This window comes from Rhagoletis zephyria, unplaced genomic scaffold, assembly GCF_001687245.7.
Source record: "Rhagoletis zephyria isolate East Lansing unplaced genomic scaffold, Rhagoletis_zephyria_1.1 Rzeph_scaffold_05566, whole genome shotgun sequence".
Classification (NCBI taxonomy): domain Eukaryota; kingdom Metazoa; phylum Arthropoda; class Insecta; order Diptera; family Tephritidae; genus Rhagoletis; species Rhagoletis zephyria.
The window spans coordinates 1-19,205 of record NW_016162649.1 but is presented as its reverse complement, the minus strand read 5'-3'; the positions used below and the strand labels follow the sequence as shown (position 1 = coordinate 19,205).

The following is a 19,205-nucleotide window of genomic DNA, read 5'->3' as shown; positions in this document are numbered from 1 at the left end:
AACAATCTCAGTTTGCAAACCTGCATCGTGTTTGGGGCATACCGCAGTGTATCGTACCATACCAGTTTGAGGGCTTTGCTTCTTATAGACTGCTTTCACACAGTTCAAGTATTGAATTAAATTCTCGCATGTGAAAGAGAGGAGGTGAGGAGAAAAGGCGCGAGTACACATGCGTCTGTACCGTCAAGTCGTTTCAACTTTCTTAACACTTTTTTTGACATTTTCTTTGTTTCCCATTTAAAGAACCAAAAACTTGAAATAAACAGAATGGAAGCGTGTAAAAGCGAATAGAATACACAAAAGAGAATGGGCAAGAATTACTTTCAAGTACTTGAATCATGTAAATTGGGTAATAGTTATCGCATCAAATACTATATCAAATCGCATAGGTAGTATCGCATCTGCTTGATTATTCCACTGCAGGTCCCGTTGCCGTTTTCTAATTTCCCTCAATTACGAACTAAAATCTTTTTGGTTACACTTTCCGTCAGTGCATAAGTCTGGCAACACTAGTATATTGATAAGAAACGTGCTGTTCAGAATTCAACAGCTGTTTGCTGATCAAAAGTGACCAACTTTTGTACCTTGCGCTTTTTGTTTCCGGAGTAAATCGCAGATTGTACTTGTATCTTAAGAAAGTAACTGTTTGTTTCTTATTAATATGTCTGTAAGTTTACGTTTCGCCACGAAGTCACTATCTACGCTATTGCCTCGCTGTATGGGCGTGGGAGTACCTCACCAAACAAGGGGAGCCGCATACTACCCAATTAACGACAAGTTCTTTGGCCTGAATGAGGAGCAACAAAAATTGCGGGAGATTGCATTCAATTTCTTCCAAAAAGAACTGGCTCCATATGCTAAAGAAATCGACAAAAATGACAATTTCAAGTAAGGAATTCAATCAAGTGTGCTATGTACATACATAAATACATACATACATACATATACAATGTATGTTATACCATTTTACGTTAATGTTAATTTTTTTATGCCTGCTTAGAGATCTGCGGACATTTTGGAAAAAGATGGGAGATCTAGGCTTTCTGGGTATTACAGCTGAACCGGATTTCGGAGGCACAGGTGGCACTTACCTGGATCACTGCATTATCATGGAAGAAATCTCTCGGTAAACACACGCACACATATAAATATTCATTGCATATTCAATTTATTAATAACACTTTTGGGTGGGGCTCTGATTATTGTCGCTTAGTTGAGGCTGGTACAAAAAAGTTAAAGGGCGTGGCACATCCCACCTTTCCAATTTAAAAAGGCCAACACTAAGCCTCTTACAACCTCAAGGAGTCTCATGAAAATAAGGAAAAAACCAGTACTTAAGAATGGAGAATTCTGTTGATTGAGGGTTGTGATCCTAAAGCGGCACCCCGTAGTCAGAAGAGAAAGAAAGATCGGTGAATTCTTTGGTCTTTGCACTATCAAGTTGGAAAGGTGGGAGGTGTCACACCCCCCTTAATTTTTTCTATACCAGCCTCGAACTAATGGACGATATTTCTCACACTTTTTTTTACAAATTAAGTGCCGCAGGTGGTATCGCCTTGTCCTACGGTGCACACTCGAACCTTTGCGTGAATCAACTCACCAAAAATGGCACAGTTGAACAGAAGGAAAAATACCTGCCAAAGCTATGCAATGGAGAGCATATCGGAGGCTTGGCCATGTCTGAGCCGGGCTCGGGTTCCGATGTGGTATCTATGAAACTGCGTGCGGAGAAAAAAGGCGACTATTACGTACTCAACGGTACCAAATTTTGGATCACCAATGGTTCTGACGCCGACACCTTGATAGTGTATGCCAAGACTGACAGTGGTGTTGCCGATAAGCATGCTATAACTGCGTTCATTATTGAGACAGCATGGGAGGGCTTCAGTGTGGCGCAAAAACTCGATAAGCTGGGAATGCGTGGCAGTAGCACGTGTGAATTGGTGTTCCAGGATCTAAAGGTGCCGGCCAAAAATATATTGGGAAATGAAAACAAAGGCGTATACGTGCTGATGTCTGGCTTGGACTATGAGCGCCTGGTGCTGGCTGCCGGACCAGTGGGCCTTATGCAAGCTGCTGTTGACATCTCCTTCGACTATGCCCATCAACGTAAACAAAAGGGTCAACTTATCGGCGAGTTTCAGCTGATACAGGGCAAAATGGCTGATATGTATACCACATTGAGCGCTTGCCGGTCGTACTTGTACGCTGTTGCGCAATCCGCAGTCGCTGGTGAAAGTAGTCCGAAAGATTGTGCTGGGGTAATTTTATACTGTGCCGAGAAGGCAACACAAGTGGCATTGGATGCCATTCAAATACTTGGTGGCAATGGGTATATAAATGAATATCCGACGGGACGAATATTGCGTGATGCAAAATTGTACGAAATCGGTGCTGGTACCTCAGAGATTCGTCGTTGGCTAATTGGACGTCAATTAAATCAGGAATATAAGTAGACGACGAGATGTAATAAACGGGCTGTGATCTGTGCCTGTAGAGAGAATCGATATACACTAACGAACAGACTTCTTGCTGCATTTATTTTTATTTTTTTTAACGTTTAAGTACACGTACATACATATGGTTTAAATGATGATATTTTAATAAAGGGCTATTTGTAATTGATTTTTCAGAAATCCACACTTCTAACTTAATTTCAAGGGTAAAACATGGATTGGGTGTTAGAAAAAATCAGCCTCATTGAGAGAGTCGAATCGTATCGAAAATTTCCAATCATTCCAATTATTCGACAATTTTCGTCGTTTACTTATTTCAGCACGACAATAGACAATGCCAATGTTGTCGAGTCGTACAATTTATAGCCTAATTCACGACTTGCGCAATGAGGCTAAATATTTTCAGTTCCATAGCAAACCCCGAATCGCTATTTGATCAGTCGGTTTACGCACACAAAGGAAGCGGTGACGAGTCGTGCAGAGCGATGCTTTGAAATTTGCGGTCTCCACCCAGCTCCGCCTTTCTTAGCTCGACTCCGGAACGATCCATATTTTTATTTGTCCCGGGAGAAAGATTATAATTATTTGCCCAAGTGATTAATTAATAATTAATTTTATTTTATTTTATTCATTGTACATAAAAAATACACGAAAAACGAAAATTTATGCAAAAGTATACGCACATATGTACAAAACAGGTAATATTGCATTTAGCAAAATGTAATAAAATCAAGTACACATTTTTTGATCTGGCTTGATGAGTAAAAAACATAAAGGCTTCAGAAATAATAATTGCGTACAGTTATTAAAAAATTAATCACGATCGATAAAAAGCTATTTTATAATAATTTGGATACCACAAAGCGTGATGGTCAATAAATAATTTAAAATAAAGGACCAACTCCAACTCTTCTCATTTATGTTTATTTTTTTTTTTTGTATTTCGCTTTTAATCGTTATTTTAATACCGTTAATAGTGTTATTTTAATTATTTATTATGCAATTACAGGGCAACATGTTGGCAAACATTTTAATTCTGGCTGAAAATCGTTGTAAACTTTTGTTATATAATTAAAATGTTATATAAATACACATTTCTACATTTAAACAAATACATCAAAAATACAGCGACTACTGGACATACAAATTGAACTATTCGAACACCAAATCGGAGTAGTTTTATTTGTTTTTGTGTGTTTTTTTTGCTTGCAAGTATTTGGCTGCGACATAAAAAACGGCGGCGAACATTTTAAAACTCCAATTAATATTTACTAATATCTAGACATTATTATAGATTATTATACATACATAAATTAGTTCAGTTAAAAGCACTTTTGACAATTTTTTTTTTGTTTTCAAGCGCCCTTAGTGGCGCAGTGGCATTCTATAAGCAAACTTCGAGGCAAAGCTTCGGCTGCTGCTGACACACCGCAGAGGATAGCACCAACATGCTTGCCATTTTAGTTATATTTACATACATACATGTAAATGTAGTTATGCGTATGTATTTTTTTTTTGTATTCGAATCTAAAACTAATCTACTCCATGCGAAAACTGTGTGTCTTCTTTTCCGAATGCATCTCGGTAGTGCTGCTAAAAGTTTTGCGTTCCATTACACGTTGCGTCATCGACGTCAACCTTTCGGAGCCCTGATCAATTATGCTGACTTTACCGCCATCGGTGCTAAGTGTCATTTGTGAGAAGCTCGAATCCAAGGGTTTATCCACCATTTCATCGCTCTGCTCGAAATTGCGAGTTTCATAACTGAAAATAGGAAAGGTGATGTTAATTTGGCAAAGGGAAACAGTACACATGGCAAGTAGGATTTCAACAATAGAGCTGTCCTACTATATACAAGTAAATTATTATTTCTGTTCACCTAAACTAACTATATACAGTACAAATTGAAAATCCATTGAATAATCTAATCAAAATCTCTAAACTTTGTACAAAACTCAGGATAATTCAATAAATTTGCAACTTTCTATTAAAATTTCTTAGAAAAATTCTAAGTATGTAGCCCATTCAGTTTTAGTACCATCTTCTGGCCGTCGCGGACTCTTGCTCTATTTGCAGGTATTAAGAAAAATTCTCTGTGCCAATACTTCTGCCCGGGACTAAATATTTGAATTTAAGAGGAACCTAATTTTTACTATGTTTTATTAACTAACTTTTTAAATTAGAAAGCCACCATATTGGACCCATCATTTAAAATATTTAAAACCTGGGCCCGAATCGCGGCATTCGATATTGAACATAACTCGTATCGAAATTTAATTTTGAGATCACCGCATTCGATAGCGAACGCGCTTCGTCAATTTGAATTTTATTGTTTAAAAAACAGCGGCCATTTTTTTCGATTCGATTCGAAATGAGTAATCAATATTGGTCACGAATACCGCGATTCGGGCCCTGCTTTCAGATTCGTAATCAGCTACGAAAAAAATCCTAAATACTACCAAAACCCGCCGAATAGGGCTGTGCGATTAACTGATTACTCTAAATTTTAATTAATCATAAAGTGAATAGCTCAATTTCGGATTTTCGGGATTGTGATAAAATCTCGGGATCCCGGGATTTAGATATTCAATACTTTTCAACAACTTGAATCGAAAAAATTGCTTCCATATTGTTTGAGATGCTCTTCTACCATAAAATAAATAATAAATAAATGGGTTTGAATCCTACTTTCTTATTTAAAGTGGCGTTTTTATTTTTTCTCTCTGACGTCAGGATTTATTTTAAAGGACTTTGTAATTTCAAAAATATGATTAATTTCAAAAATTATTAAAAAAATTCAATGCAATGTAGCATAAAACTATGGGTACCAAATTAAAGACACAATTTTTTTTTAGAATTTAAAATACATAATTAAATTTTTTGGATTCACAAGGACGAATAGGTAATTTTTTAAGCTGATAAAGTTAAAAGGACGAAATTCGAGGATGTTATCGAGTTTATATAAGTCCTTAACATATAGCTTTTTCAAAAACAAATATTGCGAAATTTCAATGATACAATTTTTAAAGGACATTTTCAATACCTACCAGTTCTTCTGCACCAAAAACTTGAATCTGCTGAAATTCTACAGGATTTCCTCTTTAATTTGATACCCAGACTTCTTCTCTTAGCACATTTCTCTGAATTTTTACTGACTTCAGAGTGAAAAACTAAAAACGCAATTTTACTATATTTGGCCCATGCTTTCGCGAATATACATATTGATATTTGTGTTTAAAATTTACTATCGCGCAGTGTTATATGTATAATGAGCTAGACATTTGTAAAAAAATATTAATTATTAAATAAAAAAATTAATATAAAAACCCCAGGATTATTTGATTTTTGGGACCTTAGAAAGGCCGGTATCCCGGAATTAATATTCCTAGTTCTAATTCAAGCGATTATTTAACTGATTTCCTTAAAACTTTGCATACAAATAAGGTACACCTCTAATTTACAAACGGCGTTTTTTTAACAACTAACTGTATCACTGTATGTACGCACCTGGAGGTGTAACCTTCATAGTTTTGACCAGGGTATGCCCCACCGCCGGTAATCTGCACTACACCGCCTTGGCCGAATGTTTTGTCGTGTAAATCTTTTACACAGGCTTCTAGCTTCCGATTGACAGCGGTCGATTTCTGAGTGGTTGACTGCGATGTGGGTAGCGCCGATTGATGGGCGTTTGTGGCCGATGTTGTTGTTGCATTTTCAAAAGATTGTTGCTGGTAATTACTGACATTCGCTACGGGACTGGGTGATTGAGTGTATTTAGCGCTACCACCACCGTTAGTACCTAGTAAGCTGCTGCTGCTGCTGACGCCACCTGCACTACCGGTGTAGGGGCGTGGCACCGCATTGGCTGTTAGTTTTGGGTTAGGTCTAAAGGAACTGCCGGCACCGCTGCCCGATGCCGTGGCTGTTTGCATGTTGTATAGAGTCGTCGATAGTGGCGGCGGTGGCGGTGGCAGCTCAATGCTGCCGTTCACTTCAGCGCCGCTGGAATATTGATGGCTCATGGGCGGCGGCGGCGGTGATACAGCAGCTGGATGGTGGAAGTGTTGTGGGTGTGTTGCGTAGTTGTAATGATGCTTGCCTTGCTGCTGCTGCTGACTGTAATAGCTCGGTGAGGTGGGCGGCACTTCCGAAGGGTAGCCCGAACGATTTAGTGTCTACAGGTTAGATGGCGGAGTTAAAATGATTTTGAATTAGTAAAAATGGATATTAGTTGGTGCAATGTGTTTGTATCAGAGATCGCAAATGACAGTTATCACTATCAAGTATTCACAAAATAACAGTTATCCTATGTAGGAGACAGATAGCAGTGTTCATTATAAACAAGTAATTTTTAAGCAAAAAAACAAAACCGACTTCAATTCTCATATACAAATTTAAGAGTACCATTAATTTCTTCATGATATAATGACCACATCTAGATCGAGTAAGTATGGAACCACCACTTTCATTTAAAAAAATTAGAGAAATCGGTTAACGTGGTCCAAAGTTATGCAAGGTTATATATTCATACAAAAAAAAAATTTATGACCTCGTTCTTTTTTTGAAGTCGGTTAATAAATAAATTAACAGTATCAGGTATAAGAGAAGAAATATGGAATCCTCACTGAGGAAAATTACAGATGTAAAATCAAAATGTTTTTTTTTTATTTAAAAACATTTACGTATTAGCGTAAGGGCCAAGTTTTTCAGTTTGTCGCTTAAACGAAATTAAAACTCAGTGTGCAGTTTTTCAGTCAAATTTTAATCTAGTTTAAACAAACGCCCAATCTGGCTGGGTGAAACCGAATTTAAACTATCTGTTAAGTTGTATATTTGTAGTCACCTGTCAAAATTTAGATGAAAAAGGATAAAAAAATTAAGATTGTTTGCGAAGTACACGAAAACAGACTCTTTTGTATAGCGGCACCTTCATGAATAAACGAAATTTTCATACGTAAAATAAAAATTGTGCACAAGAAAATTAACAAACGCAACTTGAGTTGGAGTTTACTTGCAATTTGGCCGGGCAACACATGCAGCACCTAACAAATTCTTTAGATTTCCGTCTATAATCTTTCAGAACTTGAAATGCAATCGTATCAAAAGTGAAAATAAACAGTGTTGCCCTTCAAAACAACTAAACTACGAAGCGGCCTTAAACTCGTACTGAAAAACTGGGCAGTAGTTTAAGCTTAGTTTAAATTTAAACTGAGTTTAACTGAACTTAGTTTAAACTGAGTTTAAACCAGCACTGAAAAACTGGCCCTAAGTATGTATGTAGTTAGTTTTAGTATGAGAAGCTAATGCTAATGTTTTTAGTTAACAACAAAAAAATTTGCAATATTTTATAGATTTTGTAACGTTTCTCAGAAAAGATAGGAGTATAGAGAACATATCAGATTTATATACATATTTATGTATATCTTGATATGAATAAATCAAATACCCTATCGAGGAGCACTAAGTTTATAATAAAAGCACAAAAAATTTGTAAACTTGATACATTCTTTTACGAGCTTAGCCGGTAATTTTTAAGTTATTTATAAAAATTAAAGTTGAAATTTTCATATACTTTTGGACATGAAAGATCCCGAAAGACCCAAAAAAACTGAAAAAACACGACAATGTCTCGAAAGTTCTCGAAATAAGACATAATAGGCGGCATACACGGTGCGTCTGACTCGCGAGTCATTTGTGTACGTGTTGACTCGTCTTCGACTACACAGTTGAATCATTCAAAGTCATGGAGACTAACACATATTTATTTTCACAAACACATCCAAACCGACTCACGAGTCTGTGTTCATGCCGCCTATAAACGACTTCAAAATGCGTCGAAACCCTGTCAAATGTCAAAGAATAAAACACGAAAAGAAAAAAAAGAAATACCGAAAAGTATTGGGGAAAATGGGCTGAAAAAATAGCACGAAGAATCATGCAATAAGCGCAAATTCGAATGATGTCTTTGAGAAACGGGTAAAAAGTTGTCCGCATGTTTTATATTTTTATTTGAATATCTAAAAATTTATTTTTAATTATTGTAGTTATTATGATAAAAGTTTTTCAGAACATTCTGGGTATTCACACTGCCGCACTGTAAAACAACAGACAAATGCATATTGCACAATGAGAAACCATTTTCCCATTAAAAAGAGAGAAAGAGATTTTTAACTGGTTAACTGTTACATACATATTTGCGATCTCTGGAGTGTATTAAACCATAAAATAAAAGCTATTAATCTAAATGTAGCTATGTGCTAATCAGGAATGAAATGCAATCTAACTACGGCGAGCAACACACTTTCTTCGATATCAATTTTCGCCAATTTATTTTTTTATTTATAGGAGTATCTTTCCACTTTGAATTTAAAGTAATATTTATGCTCTTCCTTTAATTTTGTGCCAGTGTGTTGTCCACTTTTTCATTGAGCGTTTCTTCCTCAATGGGCTGCTACATCAATAGATATGTATGTGTACGTGCATGCATACATATAAGTATAAAATAGAGGTAAAAAATAAGGGCAATTGAAAGTGAATTCATACATTATTTTGACTTTTCTGCAGTGTTCCATAGGTGGAATTCGCGTACTCCGTGTCGCTTTCGTCCGTACCGAATCCTTGCCCCTTCTTCTGCAGCGCTCGCGCATGCCTAATGGTAATGAGCTTTTGTCGCGCCTCTTCTAATTGCTTCTCCATTCGCAGCACATCGGATCGCGCGTTAATTTCCTGTGCCATGCCATCAACCATCGATGTATTGATTTTCAGCGTTTTCTCCTCTTCATCTTCGAGACCCTGTTGGGCTGCGCGCACCAAATTCTCCGTGGACTTTATAACCTGATTGCCAGCGGCTTGTAGACGGCGTCCTGCCTCCGAGTTCGGATTTGACTTCACTTTGCATGCGATGAGCAGCTGAGCTGTTGATGCGGCTACTTGCTTGGCTGTGGAAATCAACATCTCTTCAGTGCCCACTCCACGCACCAAATTCTGTGCAGCCTCAACGAGGCTGTGCGTAGCTGCAGCGACAAGACGAGCAGCAGATATCAGACCCTCAGACCATTGTCCATCATCCGATGAGGTCAGTGGACGTCGTGCCACTTTGCCCTGATCGATCAATTCACGTTGAGCGGCATTGGCAGCGCGCACCAACGCCGAAGAGGCTGCCATGATGCCCTTCGCTGCCTCCAGGATCATTTCATCGAACTTCATATTCTCATCCAATTCAATCTGTAAATAGGTAAATTATTCAAATCAGATATTCACCAGGGGCTTAATAAACTTGTATGTTAAGCAAAGTTGTTTCAAAGCTGCTTTAAATTTATTAAAAGCTTTTATTTTATACAACATTTAATGTTTTTTTTTTTAGTAGCATATTAATAATCGCAGTAATAATATGTTTGATTCCTGGGTGAACCTTTTAATGCAACAACCAAGAATATCAAACATATCTGACTGGAACTATTAGCGTTTAGTAAGGGGGGGCAAACACAGTACAAATCCACACACCATAATTTTATTTTTGTTACACAAGCGAAGGAGAGTTACGATAATTTATTTCCCAACTAAGCGATTTAGTCAACCCATCACCAAAGCACAGTTAATTAATTGCATTTAATTTGTTTAGTTTTCAAGTTAATTTTTGCACTTAAATATTTAGTTAGTCACGTCAGTAATCCAGCACCAGATAGCTTTAAGCCCTTACCTTTACATCCGGTTGACGCCGCGGACGCAGCGATGCTAATTTCTTAGCAGCCGCATCAATGGATGCTGCAGCACCCAATAATTCGTTTTCAGCAATCACTGTCGGATCTTCGGGATCAATCCAGTCGGAACCCTTCAACAAGCGTGCCATCGCAACCAGATCGGTAACACTTTTGGCAACGCGACGCGACAAATGCACCCGATCGTCGGCTGAACAATTGTGCAGAATACCATTCAAAAGTTCGCGATAGGACTCGCCAACAGCGGCACCCGCTTCGAGTGTACGCTGACGCAATTCCTCAGTTTCTGCACAATTCCAAGCGACCGAGCGACAAATCAGCAGCATTTCCGAAATGGCGCGTCTGCCCAGATTGGCGGCGGCTACAATGTCGGCTTGCAGATTGGAAGCACCAGCGGCCACTGCCTTGGCGGTTGCCAATGTCACATTCTTCGTGACGCGTATCAAATCTTCAGGACCGCATTGTGCGCTGCCAGGTGGAGGTGGTGAGTGAATAGCCTGTAAGCATAAAAGAAATGAATAGTTTTCAATATAGTATAGCATGCGAACGTGTCTGTTAAACTTACGCGTATCTCCTGTGAAATGGCTTCAACGGTGGATTCCATGGCACGCGTACCACGTGTGTGCTCATCCTCAACAGCTTTTACGGTCTTTAGCAACGAAGACACATTTAGCACCATTACCTGGAGAAGGCGGAAAGATAGAATGACCTATTAGAGAGAGCTAGAGCTAATACATGTAGGGAAAGATACTGGTTTTTTTTCGATATTTAATAAATCCTCTTTGAACACCTCAGGGTAACAACATTTTTTTTTTTTATAAAGGCTATGGCACTTCATTTTTAAAATACCTTAATGACGAAAATCCATTGCTAAATTTTGAAGAATTAGACAAATTTCATCACTTAGACAAATCTAAATTAAGAGAGCAGAACTCTCCGAATTCCTTTATAAAAGAGTTATATTTCTTTTTATTAGTTGAATGATATTTTTTTTTTTAATTTTATAATTAAATTGTTTTTGTTAAATTAATGATATATGGTTTTGACAATAAAAAACTTAGCGATATGAATTTGAAATTGCAGATGCTGGAGTATGCTATTTGATGACTTCATTAAAAAGGCTTTCTTCGTTTACGTTGCCCGTTCAATGTGTTGGTTAAAAACACTTTCTTAACTGAAGCCATTTTTTTTATAAAAAAAAAAAAATTTCACAAAAAACTCCCGAGTTCTTTTGTTGAGTACAAGTTTTAGGCTTTCTTGGAATGAATGGTGCTTGCTTGATCCATTTCCAGAAAGAAAAGAATCGTAAAAAAAGGCTTGGTGCACATTGTCTTAGATTTTATTAAAGTACATATTTGCGCACTTCAATCTAAGCCTTTTCGTTGCTTTAAAAGCACAACTCCGGGTGTCATATTCTTTACACTGTTCGAAAAGAATAACCACTCACTATGTAGTTCGAGCATTTCGTGCGAAAAATGGTAAATACCTTCTAAAAAAATGGCCCAAGCGATTGCCAACAATTGCAAAACGTATTTTAATACGATTTTAAATTTTAGCTACATAAATCTAAATCGAAATCATTACTAGAGTCTGTAAACTGCTGCCCTTACGAGATAAACAGGTTCGGACCACCTCTAAGCACTCGTCTAAAGCAGCCGTTAATTACATTTATGTGTACAAATATCAATGAGGACATTTAAAGCCTATGGTGGGTACTTTGCAAGTGTGTGAGTTCGTGTTTGTACTAATAAACAGTGTAGATTTCGCGACACCTACTGAAGGTAGCACAGTGTTTAATAGAATTATACATTCAATAATTTTTAAAACATTATCACCACCGTTCGATGAAAAGCAATTCTAGGTGTCAACTAATTTTACTTTTTTTGAGTGCACACTAAAGCTGAACAAGTCTCCAAAAACAAATATTAACATACATACATAAAGGCCGCCGGAGAACGCGCAAAGTAACTCGCATACAACAGCATCCGCAATTTCTTACAAAGCCGAAAAAAGTATGGATGCTTTAAAAATTATTATTAGTATCCTCTAAGTATTATGTCTATAAAGTGTTAAGTGTCTCCAGTCGTTTTGTGTTAAGCATTAAATTTTAATTTTGCGGTGCTAATAATTTTTTATTTTTTTTTATTTATTGACTCCTAGCGCTACAGCTGGCGCGGTTGAGTGTTGTGAGATGAAATCGTCGCGGATGTGTTGAGCAGCGAGAATGGTGCGCGCTTTAACTTGCTTTAACTTGCTTGTTGATGGCGGCGTTCTAAGCGCTAAGGATTCCATAACTTATGTGTGACTGGCGATATAGATGGCGCTGGCCATTCATGTTAGTACCAGCAGCTGCGGCAGCAGATGTGCACATTTCTTTAAGCGTCTGCGTTTTACCCCCCAGGGCATTNTTTTTTTTTTTGTTTTTGTTCATACAGGACAAATGGGCAGACGAACAAGTGACACAAGTACAATGTAATGGAAGAAGAGAAAAGAGATAAGACAATGACAGTATGCGGATAAGACTTGTATGCATGTTTGTATTATTTTTGTTTTGTGTTATCAGTAGCGTTTTGCCATGGCTTAAAGCGTTAAACGAGATAGACGAATAGGTTTTAAATGTGCTTTGTGCGTATTAGAAACCAACAGCGAAGAACATTTATACAACTATTACCAGAAATTGAGAGGAGCTTGAGCAGCATAGATGTAGAGGTAGAGAGCAAAGAGCGTGCAAACAAGCGAGTGGCAGAGGCGTGCAGGATGTGCTGCACGAAGAAAAAGTTGGTTTGAGCTACGCTGCAGCGAGCCGTAAGCGAGCCGTAAGCGAGCTTTGTTAGAACCATTTGTTACCAGCGGTCTGCGGTAGTACAACGAAGAGTGTTTATGTGTTTTTTTTTTCTGACATGTATGTATGTATGTGTTAAGCAGGGACCAAAAATAACTGTTATCTCGAATTTACAAATTGAAAACGTTGCCCGAATTCTGAAATTTGGCGAAAGCGTTGTTTCATAATGGTTATTACATGGAAAATATTTTTTTATTTCGCCGATAAGAGTTATAACGCAAGGTTTATTTTTTTTTACGTTGTTTGATAACAGTTATTGCCCAAGGTTTATTTTTTTACGTTGTTTGATAACAGTTATTGTCCAAGGTTTATTTTTTACGTTGCTTGATAACAGTTATTGTCCAACGTTTATTTTTTACGTTGTCTGATAAACGTTGTAAGATAGGAATAATGACGAAAATGGAGGTGGAGAAGAAGACGAAAGATGGTGAAAATAAAAGTGGAGTAGTGAAATAACTGTTATCAGACCACGTAAAAATAAACTTTGGTTAATAACTGTTATCAAGCAAAGTAAATAATACATGTTGAGAAATAACTGTTATCAAGCAACGTAAAAAATAAACGTTGGGCAATAACTCTTATTGGCGACGGAAAACATATTTCTCCTGCATAACAGTTCATCAGGCAACGTAAAAACTAAACGTTGGGTTATAACTCTTGTCGGCGAAGTTAAAAATATTTCTCATCTAATAACTGTTATGTCCCTGGTGTTAAGTGATCGTTGCATTCATTTTTACACCACCAATTATGTAAGTATTATGTTATGAGTTGCACAGGAGCCACAAGGTGAAAGCATTATAGTCTTTAAACAGTTGATTTTTGTAAAATAAAAATTATTCTGCTACGATTTTATTCGTGGAGCTATACATATTACTCATTTGCTAAACGACTGTCACAACTTAAAAATAAAAAAAATAAAAAATTGATGCATGCTCTATTCTCACGCGGATATTATGCAAGCATGATATAATAAGTTACTCAGCGTTATTGGCTCAAAAATTCCGTTTTTTGAGTTGTGGCAGTTTTTTCATTAAATGAGCCATTTGTACATTTTGAATGAGAATATATTTGCAGTACATATATGTATATGCAGAAGCGAGTCAGTATGCTCCTTCCATCTTTGCTACATATCTACATACATATAAACTTATAACTTTAGGATAAAATGAAGTGCCAAAGCCGCATTGTCTACATAAACGATGATGAAGTAGTTAAATATGATTTGTAATGTTTAATGAATGAAAGTGTACACATACATATAAACATTTGCAATTACAATAAACAAATACTTCCGAGGAAATGTGCCCAGATGTGCGCTGAAGTGCCCGATTTATATTTGAATACAAATTATCAAGTGCGAGTCCCCCTTTTTTTGGGGTGTTCGATTATTCTCCTTGTGTCTAAATGGTGCTGCGAAAAAATCGGTTACCATTTTTGTAATTGTGAAAAACCGATTAAACCGGTTATATTGTGAATATTCAACCGAAGCCCGGTTAAAGCGAGCAAGAAAAATATTAGCTATGTTTTCGTATTTTTCAGTAAAACTAAAAAAAAAATGTAGTAACTTGCCAGTTGCCAAATTTCTCTTTTCGAGTTTTTATTAATTTCCATTGGTTTACTAAAAGGACTTTGAAATTAAATATTAGAATAGAAATACTCAACTCCTCACTGGAACCGCATATAAAAGATCTTTTTCATCCCCCAGTAACCGGCTATGGAGGTCCGCCTTAAGGCAAGTACTGATTTCAATTCGTACGAATTTCGGAGGAGGCTTTCCTAGTTAGATACTCAATGGCAAAAAAATCTGTATTCAACATTCTATCCTCCTATTCCTTAATTCATAGCTCCCTACCTTGACACTCAACGATACCAAAGGTGAAATTTTTAATGACACATGCAATAAAAATTAAGGAGTCCAAAGTACCAAAAAATATACATTGCTACTTATGAATTAGATATTCTGTTAGGAAACATGGCATTTGCAAGATCTTCTGTGATTTCAGAAAGTCGAAGTTTATACAACAATAAATATATTGTCACAAAAATTAATGAGTAAGATACCAAAAATTAGAAGCACCACACAACAACTAAAGCTTTGAAATCAGCCTGACAAATAATTATTTTGAATTGAATTCTGTATATCGGTGTTTAAACGAGAATAATGTGAAAAAACATTTCTTTACAATTTACAATACTAAATAAAGATGGCAGCATGAAACTCCACTTACCCTAGCACTCTCCTTCAAATCTTGCATCGATGGGTCATGTATGGGTTTGCCAGATGCCAATTTGGTGGCGTTAATCAAGTCGCCCAAGGCGGAGGCTACATCTTTCACGGCATTGATTACCATAACTTGGGAATCTGGTTGTGTCGAGCCAAGGCTGCAAGCGCCACGTTTAACAGCTTCAGCAAGTTGCACTAGAGTCAAATCATATATGTACATAAATAGGTTAGTGTGTTTCTAATGCCGGATTTCCAATAGGCCTAGATGACAATGAATTGAATGAAAAATTTTGTTTACCACCTCTAAATGATATGTGGAAAGTCTGATGACAATTAAATTTATATAATTTTTTAATGCACAACTTCTTTGTCATTTAGAGCACTGTGAAAATCCAGCATAAGAATGTACATAAATAAATACAACTCAGCCCGCGCAGCGAACTTACGTATAGTTGAAACGGCATTCTGTGCGGCGTTCGCCAACTCGTCTTGTGTGCCAGCCGCGCCAGTGACTAGCACTTTCGTGTCTTCCACAAGCGCCTTGGCGGTCTGCAAAATGTGTTCGCGATGGTCTGCGAATGTGCCATCGCCATCCGAATGCAAAGTACCGGCGGTAGCAAACATGATGGTCGTATCGAGGTCGCCAATAATGCCCGAAACTGTGTGCGCGGCATTGATACAAGCTTGGGTGCCACGCGAACCGGCTTGCAGCGCAGCCAAAACTTGTGCTACCTTCTCAGAGACGTCGCGTGCATTGCGAGAGATTTCATGCTGGGTGGAGGTGTCATTGGGGCGGGCGCCAGCAGCACCTGATTGTATCATGGAGCTCACGGACCCACCCAAATCAACGACAGTCGAGCGAATGCGCATGGCTACATCCGGTGTCGATGTTGTGGTGGATGCACCTACCGAATCCTGTGTGATTTGCGTGTAATGCTGCGTCATTTCCAGGGCAAGTTGCGGCAGTAGCTGGGGTTCAATGGTTGCTTTGCGTTCATCTCGTTGGCCAGGCGGGCGATCTCCTTGGCTGACTGCACCATGCGTGTTTGGTAATCGACAAATGAGTCCGAGTACGAGGCATTGAGCAGCGATTGACGCTTGTCGGTCAGGCGCGTAATGGCACGATTCACTTGCTCCATCAGACCAGTTACCACACCCATTTCGGCGTTGATCTTTTCCACTGTCTCCGTGAGTTCCTGTATGGCTTGACGCGTGTAATCGATGGACTCGTCCAAGTGCGAATGGGCGTGCGTAGAGCGCGGATTGCCGGCGGAGTCCTTGGCTGCTTGTACAAGTGTTACGGCGCTCTCCACAACCGACTTTGTTTGGTTGATGAGGCTCATTTGCTGATTGGTGTGGACGATGTGGGTGCAAGCACCAATCGCACCATTCACCATTGGCACAATATAGCGCGAGATCTCGCCGACAGCATGGCCAAGTTGTTCTGCATTATTTTTGCCAGCCATGCGTATGGGCTCAAGCTTGTCAATTAGCTCAGCGGCAGAGTTCAATGTCTGGCCACTGAATCCGTGCAAATTATTGTCGCGGCGTTGACTCAATCCCTGAGCGCTCACCGCCATGGCACAGCTGTCCAATTCACGGGTGCACGTATTCAGTGTGTGCAAGACTTGCTCGCATTGTGCCTGACCGGGTGCCTTTTCGCGGATGTTGTCTACCAAACGCTTCACCGATTCGGAAACGGGAGCTGAAGCATTTGAGAGCTGTTGCCACACTGGCGGATCGTCGGGTGAGAGTGCCAATGACTTAGCAGCCTTCACCATTTCGATGACACCATCGATAACACCGCGTCCTGCGTTAATGACTGGTTCTTGAGCCTTGCGTCCCTCAGCGGAAATTTTCGCCGGCACAGAGATGAATTCCGGGCTGGAAGCATATTGCCGAACGGCTTTCACAGATTCTAGCAATGGCTCCACGAGACGAGCGCGTGTCGGAGTCGAAGGCTCATCTTCAATGCTCTTTATTTCCTGCACCAAGTTAGACGTAGCCGTGGCAACTTGCTTGGCCAACACAATGAATTCGTTCTTCGCCACCGGATTGTTGGTATTCATGCTGGCTTGACGACATATGGAGCACAAATAACTGGTGTGCTTGGCGATTACCGTTAGTGCAGATATCTTTTGCTGCTTCGTGGACTTGCCGCTGCTAACGATGTCACAGTGCTGGCGAATACCCTGATACGCCCAGGATAATTGCGCCTGATCGATGATGCCGGGCCGTCCAGCTACACTGCTGGGGTGCGAAACGCCTATCAAGTAGGCTGCTTGCGCTGAAGATTCTATCAAGCTGTGTATGGACTCAGCGACAGTGTTCACCGACTGGCCAAAGCCAACGTGATTTGATTGCTTGGCATTGTTAATCATTTCCGAAATGGCATAGCCCAGGTTGCGTGACTTATTTGTCGCATTTTCAACACATTCGAAGTAGCCCTGTTCGTTAATGGGCTCGTGCGGATAGTCGAGCATCACGCGGAGCGCCTCAATATTGCGCATTGCATTGTCGCACTCCTTTTGTCCTGGCGCAGACTGTATACTGGCGTCGACAAGTTTGTTTATGCTTTCGGTGACACTTCGAGCTGCTGCGTGCAAAAGATTCTTGGCATTCGGTTGGCCCGGGTCAGCAGCAATGGACTTGGCTGTAGATAACAGAGAACAAGATTGCGTAGAGACATTGCGCAGGCGATCAATCATTTCGGAGCGCACTATCTCATCCTGCGTCTGGCCAGCCATCTCCATTGAGACAGCTAGTAGATCACGGTAATTTCCGGCGAAGTTTTGGCTACTTTCCGCCAGCTGCGCGGGACTATTGTAGGCTTGCACGATTTGCCCGCCGGCTACACTGAGTCCCTCTGCCACCTGCTTCAGTTCTGTTTGCAACGTGTTGTAGTTACGATCCGTTGGTGGGAATTCACTCATCGAGAGTATCTCACTTAATTCGCTCACATTGCGCAGGGCGTTGTCCACTTCGCGCTGACCCGGTATGCAGTCGACAGTCTTCGAAAGCGCGACTGTAACATCGCGACCAGCCTGGGTCAATGCGTCGGTGCTGCCGACATTTTGCAGCGTGCGCTGTGCTTCCTCAATCAGCCGTGCAGAATGTAAAACTACTTCGTCGGCGCAGTCAATTACGACTGGATTCTTCGTGGTCGCAGCTACACCATGTACACTCTTTGTGAAATCACCGAGCGCCAATGCAGTATCGCGTCCAGCCACGCCTGCATACCGGCGTTGCTCTTGTATAACTGAGGACAAAAGTTGTCTGAGCGCAATGCCCACATTTTTGGCAGATACACGCAATTGCTGGGCAGTATTCTCGACAGTCTCGCCGGGAAGTGGACGAATATTGCCTGACTGTGCTGCCTTGCGAGTGTCATCCAAAACGTTGTGCAGATTGCGTACCGCCTCCAAAGCAGATTCGAGTTCTTGGCCGCCACAGGCTTCACGCGCACGCTGTGCCGCCGAGTTCAACTCGGACACAGTTTGACCAAGGTATAATGCACTCTTCGAAAGTTGAGTGGCCGACGGTATGTCGGTAACTGTAGGCTGTAGAGCACGCGCAGATCGCGAGACTTGAATGGCCGGTTCAATGAATTGCTCGGCAGCTTCTATCAGATTCAGCTGCGCATTTGGATCATCCGGGTTGGAACGAGTTGTCTTCACCGATGTCACGAGTCGTGGAATCGTGTCGGCTGCGCGCTTACAGTCCTGCAGCAGTTGCTCCTTGGTTTGGTGGTCGTCGCTATGCTGCACCGCGTTCTGTGCCGCCGAAATGCACTGAGTAGCAGCCGAAGCAGCCTGCTTGGAGCAGTACTCCAACCGATGTATAAGATTTCGTTTGATGGCCGGCGTATTGGCTGTTGTAGTTGTGATTTCACGTAGCTCTTCTGCAGCGCGTCGCAACGCGTTTTGGTTTTCGGTATTTTGTGGATTACCCGAGCAGAGGCGCGC

At 40.0% G+C, this 19,205-nt stretch overlaps 2 protein-coding genes across 2 annotated transcripts; one reads left to right on the top strand and one right to left on the bottom strand.

Annotated features, from left to right (window-relative positions):
- Window positions 1–218: 218 nt before the first annotated feature.
- On the top strand, window positions 219–2,636 carry LOC108372235 (isovaleryl-CoA dehydrogenase, mitochondrial-like). The gene is made up of 3 exons (XM_017627883.1): window positions 219–888; window positions 1,001–1,126; window positions 1,538–2,636. The coding sequence occupies exons 1-3, from the start codon at window positions 662–664 to the stop codon at window positions 2,454–2,456; spliced, it is 1,272 nt and encodes a 423-aa protein (XP_017483372.1). The 5' UTR covers window positions 219–661; the 3' UTR covers window positions 2,457–2,636.
- A 606-nt stretch (window positions 2,637–3,242) lies between these two features.
- On the bottom strand, window positions 3,243–19,199 carry LOC108372234 (talin-1-like). Its single transcript, XM_017627882.1, is given in 8 exon segments — window positions 3,243–4,220; window positions 5,964–6,631; window positions 9,000–9,680; window positions 10,156–10,671; window positions 10,740–10,856; window positions 15,245–15,435; window positions 15,687–16,226; window positions 16,229–19,199. Coding segments are annotated over 8 exon segments (4,884 nt in total). The 5' UTR covers window positions 18,174–19,199; the 3' UTR covers window positions 3,243–3,994.
- Between the last annotated feature and the right edge of the window lie 6 nt (window positions 19,200–19,205).